The 20,642-nt window shown below is 51.6% G+C and overlaps 2 protein-coding genes across 3 annotated transcripts; one reads left to right on the top strand and one right to left on the bottom strand.

Annotated features, from left to right (window-relative positions):
* Positions 1-654: 654 nt before the first annotated feature.
* On the top strand, positions 655-6,788 carry LOC310837950 (class II histocompatibility antigen, M beta 1 chain). Its single transcript, XM_083725210.1, has 6 exons — positions 655-1,134; positions 1,324-1,608; positions 2,897-3,181; positions 4,075-4,191; positions 4,951-4,986; positions 5,885-6,788. Exons 1-6 carry the CDS (start codon positions 1,074-1,076, stop codon positions 5,890-5,892), a joined length of 792 nt encoding a protein of 263 aa, XP_083581336.1. The 5' UTR covers positions 655-1,073; the 3' UTR covers positions 5,893-6,788.
* RING1 (ring finger protein 1) lies at positions 6,373-19,376 on the bottom strand. 2 transcript variants are annotated; one of them, XR_014560636.1, is made up of 8 exons: positions 19,232-19,376; positions 18,021-18,104; positions 17,030-17,190; positions 15,147-15,362; positions 12,057-12,353; positions 10,305-10,473; positions 7,934-8,562; positions 6,373-7,902 (listed from the first exon to the last, which is right to left on the bottom strand). XR_014560636.1 is itself a non-coding variant. In XM_083725054.1 (7 exons), the coding sequence occupies exons 2-7, from the start codon at positions 18,096-18,098 to the stop codon at positions 8,461-8,463; spliced, it is 1,023 nt and encodes a 340-aa protein (XP_083581180.1). In that variant the 5' UTR covers positions 18,099-18,104; positions 19,232-19,376; the 3' UTR covers positions 6,373-8,460. The 2 variants fall into 2 exon arrangements, 1 of the variants encoding a protein (XP_083581180.1); XM_083725054.1 differs by having other exon boundaries at positions 6,373-8,562.
* Between the last annotated feature and the right edge of the window lie 1,266 nt (positions 19,377-20,642).

Below are 20,642 nucleotides of genomic sequence, written 5' to 3'. Positions count from 1 at the left end.
CGCTTCGCCCGGCTGCTTTGCAAGGCGAAAGTGAAAGTGGACCCGAGCCAAAGCGCCGTGGGGGAGGGGAGGGAAAGAGGAAGCGTGAGGCGGAGGGGGAGGGGGGGCCTGATTCTATATGTGGCGTCGCCGGGCGGTTTCGGATCCCCTCTGGCTGGTGGTGGTTCTGCAAAATGCAAAAAACAACGACCAAACAGGAGCTCTGGCTCAAGCAACTGGGGGCCGGTTCTGGCCCTCTGAACGCCCCGAGATTCCTGCATCGCAGCGGGTTGGTCTGGATGACCCTCGGAGATCCCATCCAACTTAATAGTGGAGCGAATTTCTATGGTTTTTATTATTATTATTATTATTAGGGCAAGGCGTGTGTAGAAACCTCCCAACTGCGGCCCTCCAGGCCTCGCTGCCCGGCCCTCGGGACTCTGCTCAGGCCACGCCCCTTCTCTCCAGGCCACGCCCCTCGCCGGCCCTGCTTTGCACCCCGGGAAGCCGGGATGGGGGGCAGAGAGGGGGGCGCCAGGGAACTAGTCTGTGGCCCCAGGATAAAATGCAACCCTTGCTCTGCCCTTCGCACTTTTCTCCTGAAAAACCCCGACGGCTCCTCTCTGCCCGGCGACTGATGACGCGGCGGCGGGCGGCCTCCCCATTGGCTCCCCGCGGGACGGGGGATTTCTGGCTTCTCCCTTCCCCCAGTGTGGGGCTGAGGTTGGGGGGCAGAGTCGGCTCCCCTGGACGCGGCCAGAGCAGAAGTTGCAGCAGAGGAGATCCTTCTCTCTGAGGAATCCCCTCGAGCAGCTGGGATCCAGAGACGGCGACCCTCCTCTGGAGGGAGGAAGGGATCCACTGCCCCCCCACGCAAAAAAAGATTCCCCAAAACTACAGTGAAGGGATCCGCGATAGCAGATATCTCGCTGGGATCCGGGGGCCGGTCAGAGTTGGTGATCCGGCCAGAGAGCGCAGAAACGAAACCCGGGATCCCTTGCCAAGCGGATCCCTAGGAGCGCGGAGAGAGATCCAGAGCCTGCAAAGCGGATCCCCCTTCTTCTTCCTCCTCCTCCTCGCCCAGCGGAGTCAGGATGCGGCCTCTCGGGGCGGCTTTGGCCGGCCTCTGCCTGGCGCTGAGTTACCTGCCAATAGGTAAGGCTGCGGAGGGGCGGGAAGGATCGAGAGATCCGGGGGTCGTTGGATGCGGAAGTTGCAGCCCGACCGACCTCGCAGGGTCGTTGTTGGGGGGCTGGAAGAGGGAGGGGAGACTCGGCCTTGAGAAAAAAGTGGGGTGCAAATAACCCACCGCTCGATCCCTTAACCCTTTCCCTGCCGGCGCAGGGGCTTTCGTCGTCCACCTGCAGGAGGACTGCTTCCTCTCGGACGGGGGTCGCGCCCTCTGGCTCAACTGGACGGTGGCCTTCAACAAAATCCCCTTCATCTGCTTCGAGGGATCCAGCGGGAGCTTCGTGCCCTGCGGCCTGGGCGCCTACAGCCCCTGGGACCAGCTGACCGCCTACTTCGCGGACCACCTGAACGCCGTCCTGGGGGCGCAGATGAAGGGGGAGGCCCAGCGCTGCCAGGGGCAGGTCCACTCGCTGTGGGGACCGACGGCGCTCAGGAAGAGTGAGTGGGGGGCGCCGGGGCCGGGGGGAGAGAGTAGCAGCCCCAAACAGGTTGTACCTGGAGGAAGCCAGGTGGGGAAAGTGGCGTGGCAAGTGGAGGATGAAGTAAAGGCGGTTGGAGGATGGATGGCAGCTAACAGATTGAGGTTGAATCCTCAGTGGCGTAGCGTGGGGGGTGCAGGGGGGGCGGCCGCACCGGGCGCAACATCTGGGGGTTAGGGGGTGCAAATCCACAGGTTAGGGGGGTGCAAATTACTTGCCTTGCCCCGGGTGCTGACAACCCACGCTACACCACTGTGAATCCTGACTAGACAGAAGTACTGTTTTGGGGGGACAGGGGGCGGGTGAGTGTGGGGGATTCCCTGGTCCTGAATGGGGTATCTGTGCCCCTGAAGAACCAGGTGTGCAGCCTGGATGTCATTTTGGACTCACAGCTGTCCATGGAGGCATAGGTTATTTCTGTGTCCAGGGCAGCTGTCTCCCAGCTCCATCTGGTACGCAGGATGAGACCCTACCTGTCCGTGGACTGTCTTGCCAGAGTGGTGCATGCTCTAGTTATCTCTCGCTTGGACTACTGCCATGCGCTCTACGTGGGGCTACCTTTGAAGGTGACCCGGAAACTGCAATTAATCCAGAATGCGGCAGCTAGACTGGTGACTGGGAGCGGCCGCCGAGACCACATAACACCAGTTCTGAGAGATCTGCATTGGCTCCCAGTACGTTTCCGAGCACAATTCAAAGTGTTGGTGCTGACCTTGAAAGCCCTAAACAGCCTCAGTCCTGTATACCTGAAGGAGCGTCTCCACCCCTATCATTCTGCCTGGACACTGAGGTCCAGCTCCGAGGGCCTTCTGGCGGTTCCCTCATTGCGAGAAGTGAGGCTACAGGGAACCAGATAGAGGGCCTTATCGGTGGTGGCGCCCGCCCTGTGCAACGCCCTCCCTTCAGATGTGAAGGAAATAAGCAGCTATCTTTTTTTTAAAAGACATCTGAAGGCAGCCCTGTTTAGGGAAGTTTTTAATATTTAATGCTGTATTGTTTTTAACACTCAATTGGGAGCCGCCCAGAGTGGCTGGGGAAACTCAGCCAGATGGGCGGGGTATAAATAATAAATTATTATTATTAAGTGGTGTGGCAAGTGAAGGCAAGTGACAGCAAGTGACTTGAGTAGTGAAGGCAGGTGGTGTGGCAAGTGATGGCAGGATTATCCCACCAGGAGGCATGCAGCTGAGCCAACCCACGAAGGATCTAATGCGGATTCTGATTCTGTACCCCCCTCCTCTCCACAGCTCCCCCAAAGGTCCGGGTATTCCCTGTCATCCCTCAGAACACCCCGGAGTCCATCATGTTGGCGTGTGTCGTGTGGGGCTTCTACCCGCAAGACGTGACCGTCACCTGGCTGTGGAACGGGGGCCCCCTGAAGAACGGGACAGGCCTGGGGGCAGCGCCCTCCAGCAACGGGGACTGGACCTACCAAACTCTGCTCACCCTCCCCGTGGACCCCCGGCAGGGAGGCACCTACACCTGCCAGGTGACCCACGTGAGCCTGAATGAAACCCTCACCAAGGACTGGGGTGAGTGACGGCGGGGGGCGGGGCTGGGCTGCTTCACGCAGCACAGAGTTCAGCTATGGAACTCCCTGCCACCGACTTGGATGGCTTTGAAAGAGAACGGCAGCCTCCCACTGGATTCCCCAAATGCCTCTGTGCATGTGCAGAATGTCTCTTCGCCCCCCCTCTTCCAAGTGACCACAATGAGCCACCAACTAACTTGAGATCTGGAGGAAAGGTCCAGCTGCAGGGGGCTGGCCTAGATGGCCTCTGGGGGTCCCTTCCGAGCCCACAAGCCTAGGATTCTATGATCTCGCTGAGCCTTGTCCGCACAGACTGGCAGCACTGGCTCTCCTTCTGCACACCAAGCACTTATTTATTTATTATTACCTCATTTATTTATATCATTAAATCTATATGTCGCTTTTTGAGGGGGGGCGGGACGACTCCAAGCAGTTAGTAAGAATCATAGAATTGTAGAATTGGAAGGGACCCTGAGGGTCATCTAGACCAACCCCCTGAAATGCAGGAATCTCAGGTAAAGCTTTTCCTGCCAGATGGCCAACCAACCTCTGCTTTAAAAAACCCCAAGGAAGGGGGGGGGAATAGAACAATAAGTAAAAATCGGTGATGAGCGATAAGCAGATTGAAACACCCACCCACATCTGCAGAAACAAGAATGCTTTTTCGCAGGCACCTGATATCAAGAGGCAGGGAGTTCCACAGGGTTCAGGAGCTGCCACACTGAAATGCTGATTCCTTACGAAGTCAGGACGGGTGTTAGGTGGCAGCACCAGCCCCACAGATCCAAGCGGTTAAGAGGGTGGGTGGGTGGGGGGTCAGAAAACCTCCTGCCCCACAGGTGAGGAAGGCGACCCACATTTAACAGTTCCCTGCCGTTTCTGTTTCTCCCTCAGCGCCAGGCCTGGCTCTGGACCTCCGGTGGAAAGTGGGGGTCTCGGCGGGCATGCTGGGGGTCGGCATCCTTCTCCTTGCCGTGGGCACCGTCCTTTGGAAGAGGAGATTCCCCGAAGGTATGGGCCAGAGGAGAACATGAGCTGGGGGGATGGGGTTTTGCTTTTTGCCGAATCCTTAAGATTTATACACTGCTTTATTGCCAAATCCTTAAGATTTATACACTGCTTTATTGCCAAATCCTTAAGATTTATACACTGCTTTATTGCCGAATCCTTAAGATTTATACACTGCTTTATTGCCGAATCCTTAAGATTTATACACTGCTTTATTGCCGAATCCTTAAGATTTATACACTGCTTTATTGCCGAATCCTTAAGATTTATACACTGCTTTATTGCCGAATCCTTAAGATTTATACACTGCTTTATTGCCAAATCCTTAAGATTTATACACTGCTTTATTGCCAAATCCTTAAGATTTATACACTGCTTTATTGCCAAATCCTTAAGATTTATACACTGCTTTATTGCCAAATCCTTAAGATTTATACACTGCTTTTTGCCGGTTCCTTAAGATTTATACACCGCTTTTTGCCAGTTCCTTAAGATTTCTGCACCGCTTTTTGCCAGTTCCTTAAGATTTATACACCGCTTTTTGCCAGTTCCTTAAGATTTCTGCACCGCTTTTTGCCGGTTCCTTAAGATTTATACACCGCTTTTTGCCAACTCCTTAAGATTTATACACTGAAACCTCTGAGCTCTCATCAGCTTGGGTCCCATTGATGGGTGACCCCTCAGGTGGGCGGCTGGGTGGGGTTTTCCTCTGGTTGGGGGCCGTTCTTTTTGCTGACTCCCTCTTTTTCCTCCCACTTCCAGGCTACGCCCCCATTGATGGCAGCACCTACCCAAATGGTAAGAGCACCTTTGCTCCCTCCCTCTCTCCTGCTTAGTTAAACTATGGAACTACCTGCCACAAGAAGCCAACTTGGGCAGCCTTGCAATGTTCCTTGGCCTGATCCTGCAGGCTCTGCTCGTGTTCTTAGGACGACAAATTCTGGCTGAGCATCGGGGTAATTTTTTAAGGGTTAGGGCAGTTGTTTGGAGGGGAAAGGGCAGGGGTCTCCCTTCCAGCAAAGATCCCACAGCCAGCCTTCAAGTCCCCCACCCTCCAGTTATTCCAAGGATCGGGTCCACTCGGGTCCCCTGCTTTCAGAGTCAGCAAAGTGAAAAGCTTCTGGGAAATCTCTCCTGCCCTCCTCTCCCTATTGCATTTATAGCAGCACACAGGGGAGTCCCCCCCCCCATTTCACCCCGTACAACAACCCTGTGAGGTAGGGTAGGCAGAGAGAGAGAGAAAGAAAGAGGTTGTGCCCCCCCCCCAGGTCACCCTGCGAATTACACAGCTGAATGAGGATTTGAACTCTGGTCTCTCGCAGGTCCTAACTTTCTCAACTTTTAATTTTATTGTTATCCATGTTTTAACACTGTATTTTACGCTGCTTTTACAATTAAGTGTTTTAAATTTGTTGTTAGCTGCCCTGAGCCCGGTTTTTGAACCGGGAAGGGTGGGGTATAAATTAAAAAAACTATTATTATTATTATTATTATACCACCCTGTCTCCCACAACAACCCTGCCAGGGAGGACCACACAGCCAGATGTTTTACAAGGGTGCCCCCCAGATGTGACAGCAGGGGGGGCTTGGCTTGGGACAGAGAACCACAAAGGGGGGGTCGCCAAGCAGAATAAAAGCTTTTACTCCCCACTTCCTGCCATGAACCTCTAAATTCTGACACCCTCCCTTTCTGCAGGTCGCTAGCCTGACTCCGAAGATGCCTCTCTCCCCAAACTCCCTTCGTTGGTGATTTCATCCTGGATCCATTGGGGAGAACCCAAACTATTGAAGGGGATGCCACCAACCCTGGCCTTGCTGCTGCTTCAAAGACCCTCCAGAGACCCCCACCCAAAGCCCCAAGGGGGTCCCTTGAGCCCAGCACCCTCCCCACACCCTGCCTCCTCCTCTGCTAATTTCTCTCACCCCTGTCTAAGTCGCCGCCTCCTCCTCCTTTGCAGCAGCTGATTAGAACCACAGAACTGTGGGGCTGGGACCCCGGGAGGTTCTCTAGACCAACCCGCTGCAGCGCATTGTGCAAAGATGCCCCTCCTCTATTCCCCCCCTGCCTGTCATCAGGTACAATCGAGCTGAGATTCCTGCACTGCACGGGGTTGGGCTTGATGACCGCTGGGGGTCCCAGCTGTACAATTCTTTGATTCTGTGGGAGAGGAACTCTTTTTTAAAAATCCACCCGTGGGGCTCCTTCTCTCCAGGTTTTCAAAGAGAGGTTGTGTGCACATCTGTATATATGCTTTTATTAAGACTTTTCATTAAAATAAAAACTAAGGAGAAAGCTAAGGTCCCGGGTGCGGGTTTGGCGGGTTCACCTTCCTGTGTGTGGGACAAGATTTTCCTGCAAAAGCGGACTTTGCATTCAAACCATTTCTTACTTGCTTTTGTTATGCTGCACTTCCTGCATTGCAGAGGGTTCGTCTAGATGGCCCCTGGAGGTCCCTTCCAACTCTGCCCTCGCAAAGCAAGCCCCTTTCTCCAAGGACCTTCCGCCGTCCTCTTCCTAACCTGCCTGCCGTCGTGCGTTCGGGCTTCATTTTTTAAAGGAAATTTGTTGACACAAAACTAAAGGGCAAAATGCCTTCGGACGCGCTGTGTGGTTTCTCTCTCTGCCTTCGGGGTCCTTGCTGCCCAGGGCTGCCCACTCTGACCGGCAGCTGATTCTGACTCCAGAATTCCAGGCGAGTTTTGTGCTTTCGGCAGCCCTGCTTGGAGATGCCACCGGCAGGATTTGAACCCAGAACCTCCCAGTGCTCTAACCACTCAGATACGGAGGCCTCCCCCCCACCCTCAACCAACTGCATCCCGCTGCCTTTCCTAAGCAGAAGGGGTTTTTAAAAGGAGTCCCAGAGCCGTGTCCGGAACCAAACGGGCAGCTCAGTTTTTTTAAATATTCTTTTTTAGGGGGGAGAAATGCTCCTTTGCGGCTGCTAAGCTCACAAGCACTGAGTGTGTGTTGAGGTCTGCGATAGAGTTTGAACCCGGGGCCTCCGTTCTGCAGTGCAGAACAGGTGTCGGGCCCCTCAGCCACAGGGCTGCGTCCCTGCCAGACCCTTCGCCCTTCCAAGCAGGTGTCCAACACAGCTGCCTTTGCAGAGTTAAACTGCAATTTCCCACACCTTAACACAGCATTTGGGGTGCGGACACACAAAAAGGGGACCCGTCTCCTGTGTTGTGTTGTCACTAATCTGGCTATACCTCTCAGTTTGTGGCAGCAAAACACCGCTGGTCTTTTTGGAGTAGTGAGCACAGGGTGGGGGGGGGGGGGAATCCAGTTCCTTGAGATCTAGCAACTTGAGATTTCCCCGGGTTTGCCAGAGGCCCGAGAGAGAGAAGGGGTGAGGAGGGCCCTTTGCTCAAAACCTCACATGGCAGATACCTGCCGGATTACGAGGCAGGGCCAGGGGCTCCAAGCGCCCAGGTAAGGCAAAGGCTTTCAAGGTAGATACAGCGAGGCTGCAGGTTCCAGCCCCTTAAGGAACAGCTGCATATTCCTGCATTGCGCGGGGTTGGGCTAGATGACGTCTGGGGTTCCCTTCCAGGTCCACAACTGAGGTCAGAAGTAATGCCAGGCTCCTCTCTTAACGGGTTAACTAAATTACATTCCATGTATTATTAGAGCCACCTGGCATGGATGCTGTAGCTGATACTCCTGGATTGCACGGGGTGGGACTAGAGGACCTCTGGGGTTCCCTTGCAGACCTACAATTTTGGGATTGTGGGGTCTGAATGCCCACCTGGCCCTGCCCCACCTCCTAGTGAGAGAGAGAGAGAGGCTCCAGTCTTTCAAAGAGGCAAAAAAACTCCTTGATGAATTAAATTCCACAAAAAGGGGGGGGGAGAGATAACAGCTGTAAAAAGGCCAGAGAGAAACATCTGGTCCAAGCAGCAGCAGCAGCAGCAGCAGCAGCACCCCATCTTGCCCCCCACCACTGCAAGGCGCCCCCCCTCAATTTTCCCTGCTCAGGGAGGGGGCATACGTCCTTTGGAGAAGCCAAAACAGAGAGGGATGGGATGCCATCGCGCTCCCCCGCCCCCCAGCCTTCTTGGGGGGGCATCAGTCTTTTCTGGGTGGGGGGGCTAAGTGTGCCAGAAGCGGTGGAGTGTGGGGGGGAGCAGTTTCAGCCATTTGGGCAACCCCCCACCCCTTGCAAAGCGCTTTCATTTCCTTCCTCCTCCTCCTCGTTTGGGGGGGGGGCCATGCCGGTGCCCCCCTCTTTTGCTGTTTCCCCAACAGTCTTGTGGGGGGGGTCTCGGCCCTCATTTCTGCTCCTTGGTGGGGGCATAGTACAGCTCAAGGGGCTTGCTCAGCTTCCAGTACTTCTCATTCACCAGCTCCAGCGTGACGGATCCGTTCAGGGTCTGCAGGAAAAAGGAGAGGCAGCGGCGTTGGGAGTGCAGAACTAAGAGAAGCCCCCCCCTTTTCTGCCCCCTTTCACCACAGACCGGGGGGGGGGCTATCAGCATAGCTGCCAACGTTTCCCTTTTTAAAAGGGAAATTCCCTTATTCCCAATAGGATTCCTCGCAAGGAAAGGGAAAAGCGGACAGCTATGGCTATCACCTTGCAGTGAGACAGGCCATTTCCCCGCAGAAACATTCTTTTTTTATTTTCATGATTAAATCTGCATGCCGCTCTGTGCCTGTAGATCTCGGGGGGGGGGGGTCACAACATAATGAGATTGGCAAAATGTACCGTATTTTTCGCTCAATAAGATGCACCAGACCACAAGACGCACCTAGTTTTTGGAGGAGGAAAACACACAAAAAAAATATTCTGAATCCCAGAAGCCAGAACAGCGAGAGGGATTGCTGCACAGTGAAAGCAGCAATCCCTCTTGCTGTTCTGGCTTCTGGGATAGCTGTGCAGCCTGCATTCGCTCCATAAGACGCACACACATTTCCCCTTACTTTTTAGGAGGGAAAAAGTGTGCCTTATAGAGCAAAAAATACAGTAATTATCATGGCAAGACGGAGAGATATAAAGCATGGTTTGTGGGATAATATGCAGTTGAAAAGGTTGACAAAAGGACCCAGGGAGTTCAGAGAAATCTCTAAATATGGATACGTGTTTTGTAATGTTATAATTCTGCAAATAAAAATTGTTTCCCCACCACCAAAATAAAGAGATTGGCAAAATATGAGATTCCCCCATCTGCACTGGCAACCCGCCGGCGGCTGAACAGAAACCTACTCAGGCAAACGTTTGGCCAGACCTGGAGCTTCTCGTATATATATCTCATAAGAAACAATGAAAACCCAACTAGTTTAACAATAATAATAATAATAATAATAAGCGAGGGGTTGTTTTATTTATTTTTCTTTCCCCCTCTTTTTGTCTTTCAGTCCTCTTTCACTCAACAACAACAACAATTATTATTATTATTATTATTGAGTGAAAGAGGAGTGAAAGACAAAAAGGGGGCAAAGGAAAAATAAATAAATAAAACAACCCCTCGCTTCCTTTTCATTTGGAGAGAAAGATAAAAAGGAAAAAGATAGAAATAAATAAATAAAATAACAGCTTCCTTTACATTTTTGTCTTTTAACCCCATTACTTTTTACACTTTTTGTGGACCAGGGACAACTTGGTGGGTAGAGCAAGAGATTCCTAATCTCAGGGATCTGGGTTCGAGAGCCGGGTTGGGCAAATGGCAGTGGGTTGGGCCAGATGACCCTGGCCAGTGCAAACAATCCTTGCAGCCCCCATTTATTTTAAGGCTTGGATGGAGCCGTCCTCCCGTCTTGGATTTGAATGACGCGCCACTTTAACTTTACCCTGCAAACAGCTTAGAAACCCTTTCAGCAAGCAAACGGTATATGGATTAACCACGAAATCTATTTCTATGCTCTTATTGCATCGTATCAAATAAAGTAGCCCATCTAGGAGAAGGAAAACCCTGATCCTGGGACCCCCCCCCCCAAAAAAGCTCCTCCCCCCAAAAAAACTCAACTTGCCCAACCAGGCAGCAACCGGTTCCGTCTCTGCTACAGGGCCTCGAACCCAGAACCCCCTCGGCCTGCGGGGTGCAGCACCCTTCATCCCTCGGGGGTGGGGGGAGACCCTCCCCATCAATGTCCTGCACCCCCCCGGTCCGACTATTACCGTGAAGGCCCCCCCGGCCGTGGTGATGTAGATGGTGTACTGCTTCTCGCTGACGTCCTCCAGGGCGGGGGCTTCGGACCCGGCCCCCGGAGCCTCTTCCAGGGCAATGCGCAGGGCCAGGTATTTGGAGAGGTGGTCCACCGTGGCGTTGGCCGTGGTCTTGACGTACCTGGCGGGGAGGGGGAGGCAGAGTTAGGGGCGCGGGGAGGACGTTGTGGGGTGGAGTGTGGGGGTCTGAGGACTTGGCGGTGGGTTCCCCTTCCTTGAGATGCTAGAACGAGAGGCTGGGCTGGAGGTTGGACTGGATAATATTAATAATAATAATAATAATTTATTTATACCCTGCCCATCTGGCTGGGCTTCCCCAGCCACTCTGGGCGGCTTCCAACAAAACATTAAAATGCATCAAACATTAAAAGCTTCCCTAAACAGGGCTGCCTGTAGTAGTAGTAATAAATAATAATAATAATAATAATAATAATAATAATAATAATTTATTATTTATACCTGTTGCAGGAATTTATGTACAGGTTGGGGGGGTTGCCCCTCCAGCAGATATCATGCACATGCAGCCCACTACCAAAATCAGCACAATCACTTCTGTGACTTTTGTGATTTGTCCCCACAAAACACTACGTCACAGTTTCTTCCTATCTATTCAAAGGGCCTCTGCTGCACGATACCAAATTTAAGAATTCACTGATAAATGCATCTATGTACTGGCTCACTGGGAAAACTTCAGAAATTCATATAGACACGTGAGCTCAGCTACTCAGCAGCCCCTCTGCCTGAGGGATAATCCCTGGCCTCCTGATACCTGAGAGCCATTCCAGAAATAACAAACCGAGCTGAAGACAAACTTGGCTGGGAAACAGGGAAATGTAAATATATTTTTTGTTCCACTTGATGGGTGTTTGGTGGAGGGCAAGGAGAATCATGGGGCAGGGTCCAGGATGCTCAGATTACTGCCACCAGACCTCCCCTTTCATGATGTAACCGTGATGTAGTTTGGGGGGTGTAACATGGGGATTAAGGTAAAGGGACCCCTGACCATTAGGTCCAGTCGTGGCCGACTCTGGGGTTGCGGCGCTCATCTCGCTTTATTGGCCAAGGGAGCCGGCGTACAGCTTCCGGGTCGTGGCCAGCCTGACTAAGCTGCTTCTAGCGAACCAGAGCAGCACACGGAAATGCTATTTACCTTCCCGCTGGAGCGGTACCTATTTATCTACTTGCACTTTGACGTGCTTTTGAGCTGCTAGGTTGGCAGGAGCAGGGACCGAGCAACGGGAGCTCACCCCGTCGTGGTGATTCGAACCGCCAACCTTCTGATCGGCAAGCCCTAGGCTCTGTGGTTTAACCCACAGCGCCACCCGCATCCCATAACATGGGGATTAGCAGCTAATAAAAGTTTGGGGTCTCTCTTGTTCGGGGCTTCCATCTTGTTCCACCTGGTGGCAGGTGGGAGTCCAGTTGTGACAGTCTTCAATCAAGACCAAGCCAACTGATTGCTGTTTTGCTCTGGTCTTCTTGGCTGGTGCCCTTGTTTTTTGCCGTCTGATTTCTCCGTTAACATACCCTGCCCATCTGGCTGGGCTTCCCCAGTCACCGGAATAACCCCCGGGGGTCCCTTCCAGCCCAATGACCCCCCGGCAACCTTCCCCAACACCCGAGGTGGCCTCCCACTGGGGTGGGTGTGTTTGATCGCGAGCCGCCCTGGACGGATCAGGAGGGTTCCCACTGCCTGCCGCTCACCTGGTCTGGGCGTAGGTTCCCTTCTCCACCAGGACAGGGTGAGGCTGGAAGACCAATTCGATCTCGCTGCTGCCGGGCTCGGCGCCTGGTTCGGGGCTCCGGCGGCCCCCCTCGTGCGAGGTCTCCGGCTCAGCGCACGACTCGTCCGAGGCCCGGGAGCGCTTGCAGCTCGGCCCGGCCTCGATCTGGCTGGGGGCCGAGGCGTTGCTGAGGTGTGAGCGGCTGTCGCAGTTGTCCTCTGCCCCGCTGAAGGTGGTGTTGTCCGACTCTTGGGGGTGCTTCCGGGCACGCTGCCCCCTGGAGGAAAGAGGCGGGAGCGTCAGCCACCAACCAAATAAAACTAGCAAAAGCTCCGGTGGAACTCCCTGCCTCATGACTCCATTGTACAGTTATGGTTATGTTCATTTCTATCCTGCCTCTTTCCCTGGCAGAGACTCAGGGCAGCTCAAACCCAAAGCGGAAAAAGCTAAAAAAAAAATGGGGTGGGAGAGCTGCCGTTAAAAAACAACTAAGCATTAAAAGGATAAATATATGGTCTATTAAAGGACACAGGTTTATAGGATTCCCCAAAGCTGGTTGGAAGAAGAAAGTGTGGCCAAAGGACAACAAGGATTTCTCTTGCATATTATTAATCTTGCATTATTATTAATTATATTAATAATATCACCAGGTGTCAAAGAGAACAACTACCAGACTTTTAGAAGACATCTGAAGGCAGCCCTGTTTAGGGAAGCTTTTAATGTTTGATGCATTACAGTATTTTAATATTTTGTTGATTATTATTATTATTATTCCCCAGACTGGACTCAGGGCAGTTTACAGATAAGATAGAAAAAGTGGAAAACATCATAGAAAAGACAATAGAGAAAAAGCTATTAAAAACTTGTGTGTGTGTGTTTGTGTGTGTGTGAGAGAGAGAGAGATTAAGAATACAGGTAATTTCAATCAAAACATCACACATGATCCCGCTTACAACGCCTTTAAAGAAATCTATGAATTATTATTAGTATTATTGCTGCTGCTGTTACTGTTGATAGCTGACATTCCAGACAGATGAACCCTGGTGTGCGTTCCAAGCCTACCATCCCATGATTCTACATGTCTGGGTAATAATAATAATAATAATAATAATAATAATAATAATTATTATTATTATTATTATTATTCCTCTATTATTAGATTTCCTAAGCACCTCCTTTCAGCACTATATCCCAGGGAAAGTGGCCTCAGCATAGAAATATTAAAATCAAGCAATTTACAGTCGGAAGCAGAAGAAGTCGAGTTTCTTGGCAGAAAACACACCTAATAATCTTCACTCCAGACGCCCTGGGAATTGTTTTCTCTGGAGGATATACTTAAGCATTTATTAAAGTGAACGAAGAAATAATCTGCATGGCATTTTAAGAAATAATCCCCTATAGCAATTGCAGAAATGTGCCTGTCTTTTGCTTTTAGTCTCTCTTTTCATAATATTATTGTCAGCTTTACCCTGTTTACTCCCAGCCACTGGTTTATTTATTTTTAATGAATGCATCATACTATTGCATGAAGACGACGTAAGAGACTTTTATTCATTAAGCAGCACATAGGTCCTGCTAAATGAAATTAAATATATGCCCCCCCAATCTACTCAGCACCTGCCTGCAGCGTGTCAACCTCAAAGTCAGGTGGGGTTACTTTGAAATCAATCCAGATGCTCAAAATGCTGGATTGTTTCTACATGTTTATTTATGGCATTTTCATTGGAATCTATTTTGCTATTCTGCTGCCCCTCCTTCTCCTAGACACTCTGGAGCTCCTTTCGGAAGAAATAAATCGTAAATAAATAAATAAACAAACGAGCTTGCAAATTCCATCCACTTCTGCAAAAAAAAAGGAGGGAGATTACAGCTGCTTTTGGATTCCTATAGAATCGTGGAATAGTAGAGTTGGAAGGGACCCCAAAGGTCATCTACTCCAACCCCCTATAAAGTAGGGGTCTCAACACACAGCCCACCCCAATCCAATTAGAAACCAAACTGGACCCTGTTTAGCTTTACAAATGTGCCAGTAGATTTTGTAAAAGCAGACTGAATTATAATAATAATAATAATATTTATACCCTGCGCATCTGGCTGGGTTTCCCCAGCCACTCTGGGTGGCTTTCAAGAGAACACTAAAATACAATAAGCTATTAAACATTAAAAGCTTCCCTAAACAGGGCTGCCTTCAAATGTCTTCTAAAAGTCTGGTAGTTGTTGTTCTCTTTGACATCTGGTGGGAGGGCGTTCCACAGGACAGGTGCCACCACCAAGAAGGCCCTCTGCCTGGTTCCCTGTAACTTGGCTTCTTGCAGTGAGGGAACCGCCAGAAGGCCCTCGGAGCTGGACCTCAGAGTCCGGGTAGAGCGATGGGGGTGGAGACGCTCCTTCAGATATACTGGACCGAGGCTGTTTAGGGCTTTAAAGGTCAGCCCCAACACTTTGAATTGTGCTCGGAAACGTACTGGGAGCCAATGTAGGTTTTTCAAGACCGGTGTTATGTGGTCTCAGCAGCTGCTCCCAGTCACCAGTCTAGCTGCCGCATTCTGGATTAACTGCAGTTTCCGAGTCAACTTCAAAGGTAGCCCCACGTAGAGCACATTGCAGTAATCCAAGCGGGAGATAACCAGGGCATGCACCACTCTGGTGAGACAGTCCGCGGGCAGGGAGGGTCTCATCCTGCGTACCAGATGGAGCTGGTAAACAGCTGCCCTGGACACAGAATTGACCTGCGCCTCCATGGACAGCTGTGAGTCCAAAATGACTCCCAGGCTGCGCACCTGGTCCTTCAGAGGCACAGTTACCCCATTTAGGACCAGGGAGGCCCCCACACCTGCCTGCTCCCTGTCCCCCCAAAATAGTACTTCTGTCTTGTCAGGATTCAATCTCAATCTGTTAGCCGCCATCCATCCTCCAACCGCCTCCAGACATGTGGTCCCAAAGAACAAGGTTGCGCTGGGAAGACCCAGAGGAGATCCGAAAGGAATCTGTCTGCTAATCTCGAGAGGAGATGGATCTCTCTCTCGGGGTCAGGGCAGGAGACCCCCCCCCCCCGCCTGAGCCCCCGTACCTGTTCATGGCCTGCATCTTGAGCCCCTCCTCCATGCTGCTGCGCAGGGCCTGCTGGTTGTGCAGGCGGTTGAGCTTGGCCAAGACCCGGTCTTGGTGCGCCTCATACTCGTCTCGACTGGGGTAGATCTTGGAGATGAGGGCGTCAAAGTTCGGGTCGGGGCGCAGGGAGCGCTTGGAGACCAGCTTCTTGCGGCAGGTCGGACACTCCTTGTTCCTGCGGCGGAGGAAACCGGGGAACAAAAATCAAGGTGTGGGCCGAGTGTGAGGAAGCAGCTGGAAAGGGTCGCGGGGCTGAAGCACTTGGAACTCCTTGCTTTAGAGAGCCTAGGACTTGAACCCGTGGCTTCGAGTTAAAAGAAAGAGGATTTTCTTTTCTTTTTTTCCTTTCTCCTTCTGTGATGGAACTCCTATTTGGGGACTTCCCTGCCTTTTTTCTGGCCCATGTAGGACCAGTCTGGTTTTTAATCCCCAAAAAAGTTTTTGATTGAGTTCTACCGAAATGAGGCTGCATTTTAATGTTTTAATGTTGTATTTTAATTTTGTTTTTTAAACTGTATTCTAATCATTTTTTTTGTATTTGGTGTGAGCCGCCCTGAGCCCGGTCTTGGCTGGGGAGGGTGGGGTATAAATAAAATTATTATAATTATAATTGTTATTGTTATTGTTATTACTACTACGCAACATCAGGGGAAAACTTTCTGGCGGTAAGAGCTGTTGCTTCCCGTTGCTTCGTGCCACGTGCGTGAGATGAATAAACACCCGGCAATAAAAGATAATGGGAGAGGATTTATCCCAGCAAATTATTTGTCAAAATTACAAATACCCAAATACAGATGGTCATTTACCCTCGCTAGATTCAACGTGCTGCCATCCGCCTTATTGCAGGGCAGATTTTAGGGTAAACCATACGCGGAACGAGTCTGCCCCTGTGGCTTGATGGAGGTAAAAACCGTCTCTCATGCCTTGTTACACTGCCGTTTCTACAGGGAGATACGCTCGGTTTTTATGAAAAATCTCCAAATGAATCCGAACTTCAACGTCTAAAATCCCTGGTAGGGGACAAGGATCCTGAGGCCACGTTAAGGGTGGCCAAATTCTGTGCAACTGCCATAAAACTTGGGGAACAAGCTGTACTATCATAATAATTAAGGTCTTAAATGATAACTTTAGGTTATATGTTAGCGACTAAGTTTTAATTTGCAGTGGACGCTTGGGTTGCGAACGCGATCCGTTCAAGATGCAGGTTCACAACCTGCAGCGGCGCGTCTTGCGCATACACGGGTTGCAATTTGGGGGTTCTGTGCATGTGCAAAGCACAATTTAGCGCACCTGCGCAGGTGCGACCCCTGAAACCCGGAAGAAATATGTTCCAGTACTTCCGGGTTTTGGCGGGTCTGTAACCTGAAGTATCTGTAAGAAGAATAAGAGAAGAAGAGTTTGGATTTGATATCCTGCCTTTCACTCCTTTTAAGGAGTCTCAAAGCGGCTAACATTCTCCTTTCCCTTCCTCCCCCACAACAAACACTCTGTGAGGTGAGTGGGGCTGAGAGACTTCAGAGAAGTGTGACTGGCCCAAGGTCACCCAGCAGCTGCAGGTGGAGGAGCGGAGATGCGAACCCGGTTCCCCAGATTACGAATCTACCGCTCTTAACCACTACACCACACTGGTATGACCCAAGGTACGACTGTATATATTTTAAAACTGTTGCTTCAATGGTCAGTCATGGATTTCGGACCAGGTACCCATTTGTAGTCGGGCCAAATTCGCCACTAGCCCCGGACAGTTTGGGACCAGCTCACTTGCGGGAACTCGGGACGGGCCTTCCTGGGACCTGCCTCTCTGCCACCCCCCTGAATGCCACCCCCCCGGGCCCCACGCACCCGCTCCGCAGGGCCGTCACGATGCAGTCGGAGCAGAACCGGTGCAGGCACTCCTTGGTGGTCATGGTGTGCTTGAGCATGTCAAGACAGATGGGACACATCAGCTCGCTGTGGAGGCTTCGCGGGGAGACGGCAATCTCCGTCCCGTCCATCACGGCCTCCTGAAAAAGAGAGAGCTTCCTCGCTCAGCTTCCAGGGAGCAAAATGGGAGCGTGGCCGGCCTTGCAGCGGGTGGAGCTAGATGACCGCTGGGGTCCCCCTCCCAGCTCAACAATTCTACAGTTCTTTGGCCGCTTATCAGCGACGCTTCAGCTGAGATTCCAACTCTACGATTCTGTGATTCCAGAAGCCCACCGGAAACCACCCTGTTTTTTTTTGCTGGAAAAGCTCGAGAATCTATTATTATGAATCTACTCATGCCAAAGCATTTGCGAACCGCTTAATTTAATGCTTCCAAAATCTCCAGGCAGCGGACGATAATGAAAACGATCAGCACGAGCGCAAAAATGCAACGGAGAATGAGTAAACAATAAACAAAAAAACAGTGGTGAGCAGAGAAATAAATAAAAACAAAGGATTTGGACAAGTCAGAGATTATCGATTATCGACAACTTATTAAATAGTGTAGAAACTCTTAAAGGTAAGAAGGAATAAAACTTCTTAGCAGGAAGCACATTAGCGCAAGATACCCTTCCAATTGTGTTTTTTCCTCTAGCAAAGTACAAATAAATACCTAAAAGGAAACAAACTGAAGGCAATTAAAAAATAAATAAATTACAAAAACTCCCACCACCACAGCTACCGAATTTGTGATCCCCTTAAAATCTGGGACCTGGAGAGGGACTTAGAAGATCTTCCCACAAGTCCCGGATATTTGTGGGGTGGGGAAGATGAAGAGAAAGGGGGCTCTTCCAAGGTCCCTCGTGGCCCCTGCCCCAAACCCAGCCCCCCCCCCGGCGTCAGGCCTGCTCTTCCTCCTCCTCCTCCTCACCTGCGGCGTCCGGTGAAGTTCGTACAGGCTGAGCTCCCAGGTCTTGCTGGCACTCTGCACGTTGGCCGGCGTCGCCATGGCGGGCTGCGGGTTCGAGGCAGGAAAGAGAAGCGCAGTTTAAATTCTCAGAGAACTCTTGGGTCGGAAGGGTCCCAACGGTCATCCAGTCCAACCCCGGCACCATGAGAGCCCCGCCCAGCCCTGTCCGTTCTCCCAGGGGCCAACCGGGTGCCCCAAAGGGGGAAAAGCCCAGAAGTGGAAGGGAGCTGAGTGCAAAAGCAGCACCAGCGAACAGGGCTGGGAATGTACCAAGCCAGGCAGAGGGGGGATTGCCAGCCTGGCAGAGCCTCTGGGTTTCTTTGGACTCATCCAAACACAGGGAGGGGGGTTTCTCCCGCGATATTTTTTTGAACTGGCTGTGTGTGTGTGTGCAAAGCAGGGTTCTCCTATGGTGTGTGTGTCTCTGCCCCCCCCTCACAGAACACAAAGGGGCTTACCCCTAACCCCTTGGTCCTCCGTACATGCTCAGAGGCACTGCTCCTCCTCGTTTATAAACGAGTTTTAATCTCTTGCTACTCTGGCTTTTTGAAGGTCCCAGATTAGCGCTGTTCCTTCTTCTGCTTGACAGATCTCAGAGCTGTGGGTTCCAGCCCCACGTCGGACCAAACCCCCCCCCCCGCGTTACAGGGGGTTGGAGTAGATGACCCTCAGGATCCCTTCTAGCTATACCGTTCCATGATTCTGGGATGTTGTTATTCATTTCTGCGCAAACCATTCTGAGGTTTCTGCTGCCGCCGCCGTTCTGTCTACAGATCAAGCGGCAACGAACTCTTGTGATACGTCTGTATATGAGAGATAAGCGCGCGCACTCGGACTCTGCACGTGCTCAGGGGTAACCCCCCCTCTCCCCCTTCCCTCAAACTTCACCAAGCGGAGGAACGGGACTGGGGGGGGGGCTGTTCCGCGGGAAGATTCGGACCTGCACTCTGCACGTGCTCAGAGACCCCCAATCCTTTGCCAAAGGGGGGGGGCACAAACCAGCCCCGGATCGGAGCAGCGTTGCAGCCCAGGGGCTCCGGGGCTGGAAGGGAGGCGCGCTTGGCTCTCCTTTGGGGCAGGACGGGGGCGCCCCCCAGACCCCTCCGCCCCCCAGGGAGGGGCTCCGGGGCTCCCTCTGCCCCCTCCCCAATCCTGGAGGGGGATCCCCCTACCTGCTGGGATCCCCGGGATCCCCAGAGGCGCCTCTCCGTCTCCTTCGTCTTCTTCTTCCTCCTCCTTCTCCTCCTCCGGAGGCGGGAGAGGGTGGGAACCTCCGAGGCCGCGTCACTTCCTCTCCCCGCCCCCGCGCTGACGTCACAGAGCACAGAAAGAGAGAAGGGGGTCTCCCCACCCCCCGCCCCGCCTCCCCCGCCCGTCCGCGCGCGGGGCAGGCAGGCAGGCAGGCAGGCAGGCGGCTGCTCGTCCGGTGAAGCCCTGGAGCTGCACCGGTGGGGTGGCTGGCTGGCTGGGGGGGGGAAAGGGGCCAGAAGAGAGGAAGGAGGGAACACACCTCGCCCCCCACTTCAAGGGAGCGGACCCCCCCCCACCCCCAAGACAGCTTCCACGAATGGACAGCAGCCTGCGCCGCTGATGGATCCGTCCCGGGTCACTTGGGGCAGATTTAAAGCGACGCTTTTCATTGAATCGCAGAATTGTGGAGTTGCGTGGGACCCCCAGGGGTCATCCATCCCAACCCCCCGCGACGCAATCTCCTCCTGCTGCTTTTTCCGTTCGATTTGTGACTCAGCCTCCGAGATGCTCGTCGGAAATATTTACATGACCGGCGAAAAGGATGGAGAAGCCTTGAGCGTAATGAAAAGCAGAAGAGATGTGCTTTGACTTACTTATTTTTACTTGCTTAATTACTTAGGTGCTTGCGATTTATTTATTTAGGAAAACCCAGAAACCGCTTGACTGCGGAAAACCTCAAAGCTGCTTACAGGAAAAGACCATAAGATTATCAGTTTTAAAATACATATTCTTTACTGGAAAAATAAATAGCACGTAATTACAATAGTGCACAGAGTCAGATCAGACACACAAAAAGAAGAAAATTGATTATCAATAAGGTTAATGAGATGATCAACGAAGTTAATCAACCGTGACAACTTGGCATTTTTGAAAAGTTGAAATAACAGTCGGCCAAAAACAGATTAAGACTTATTTGGGGCGGGTTATTGGGTTGTTCCTGTTTTTATTTTGATTATGTATTCTGTGTGGGTTTTGGGGTTTTTTGGGTAATTTTATCTTCTGAACCGCCCTGAGACCTGCAGGTACCAATAACAAACCTGGTCTCTAAGGTGCTACTGGAAGGAATTGTTTGTTTGTTTGTTTGTTTGTTTGTTTCGACTACGGCAGACCAAGACTATCTGTAACTAATAAAAATAATCATGCCTACTTTCTAAATATCTGGACAGGCTTGCCTGAATGGAATCGTTTGGACAAGGAATCCTGTTCAGGGAAGTTTTTGATGTGTGACCCAGCCAGATGGGAAGGGTACAAATAAATAATAATAATAATAATAATAATAATAATAATAATAATAATAATAATTAGGATCCTTGCCGGGGGCTGGACTGGATG

Source organism: Podarcis gaigeae (genome assembly GCF_964106915.1).
Source record: "Podarcis gaigeae genome assembly, chromosome: 2".
Lineage (NCBI taxonomy): Eukaryota > Metazoa > Chordata > Lepidosauria > Squamata > Lacertidae > Podarcis > Podarcis gaigeae.
The sequence above is the reverse complement of the archived record's forward strand: the minus strand, read 5'-3'. Positions and strand labels throughout refer to the sequence as shown.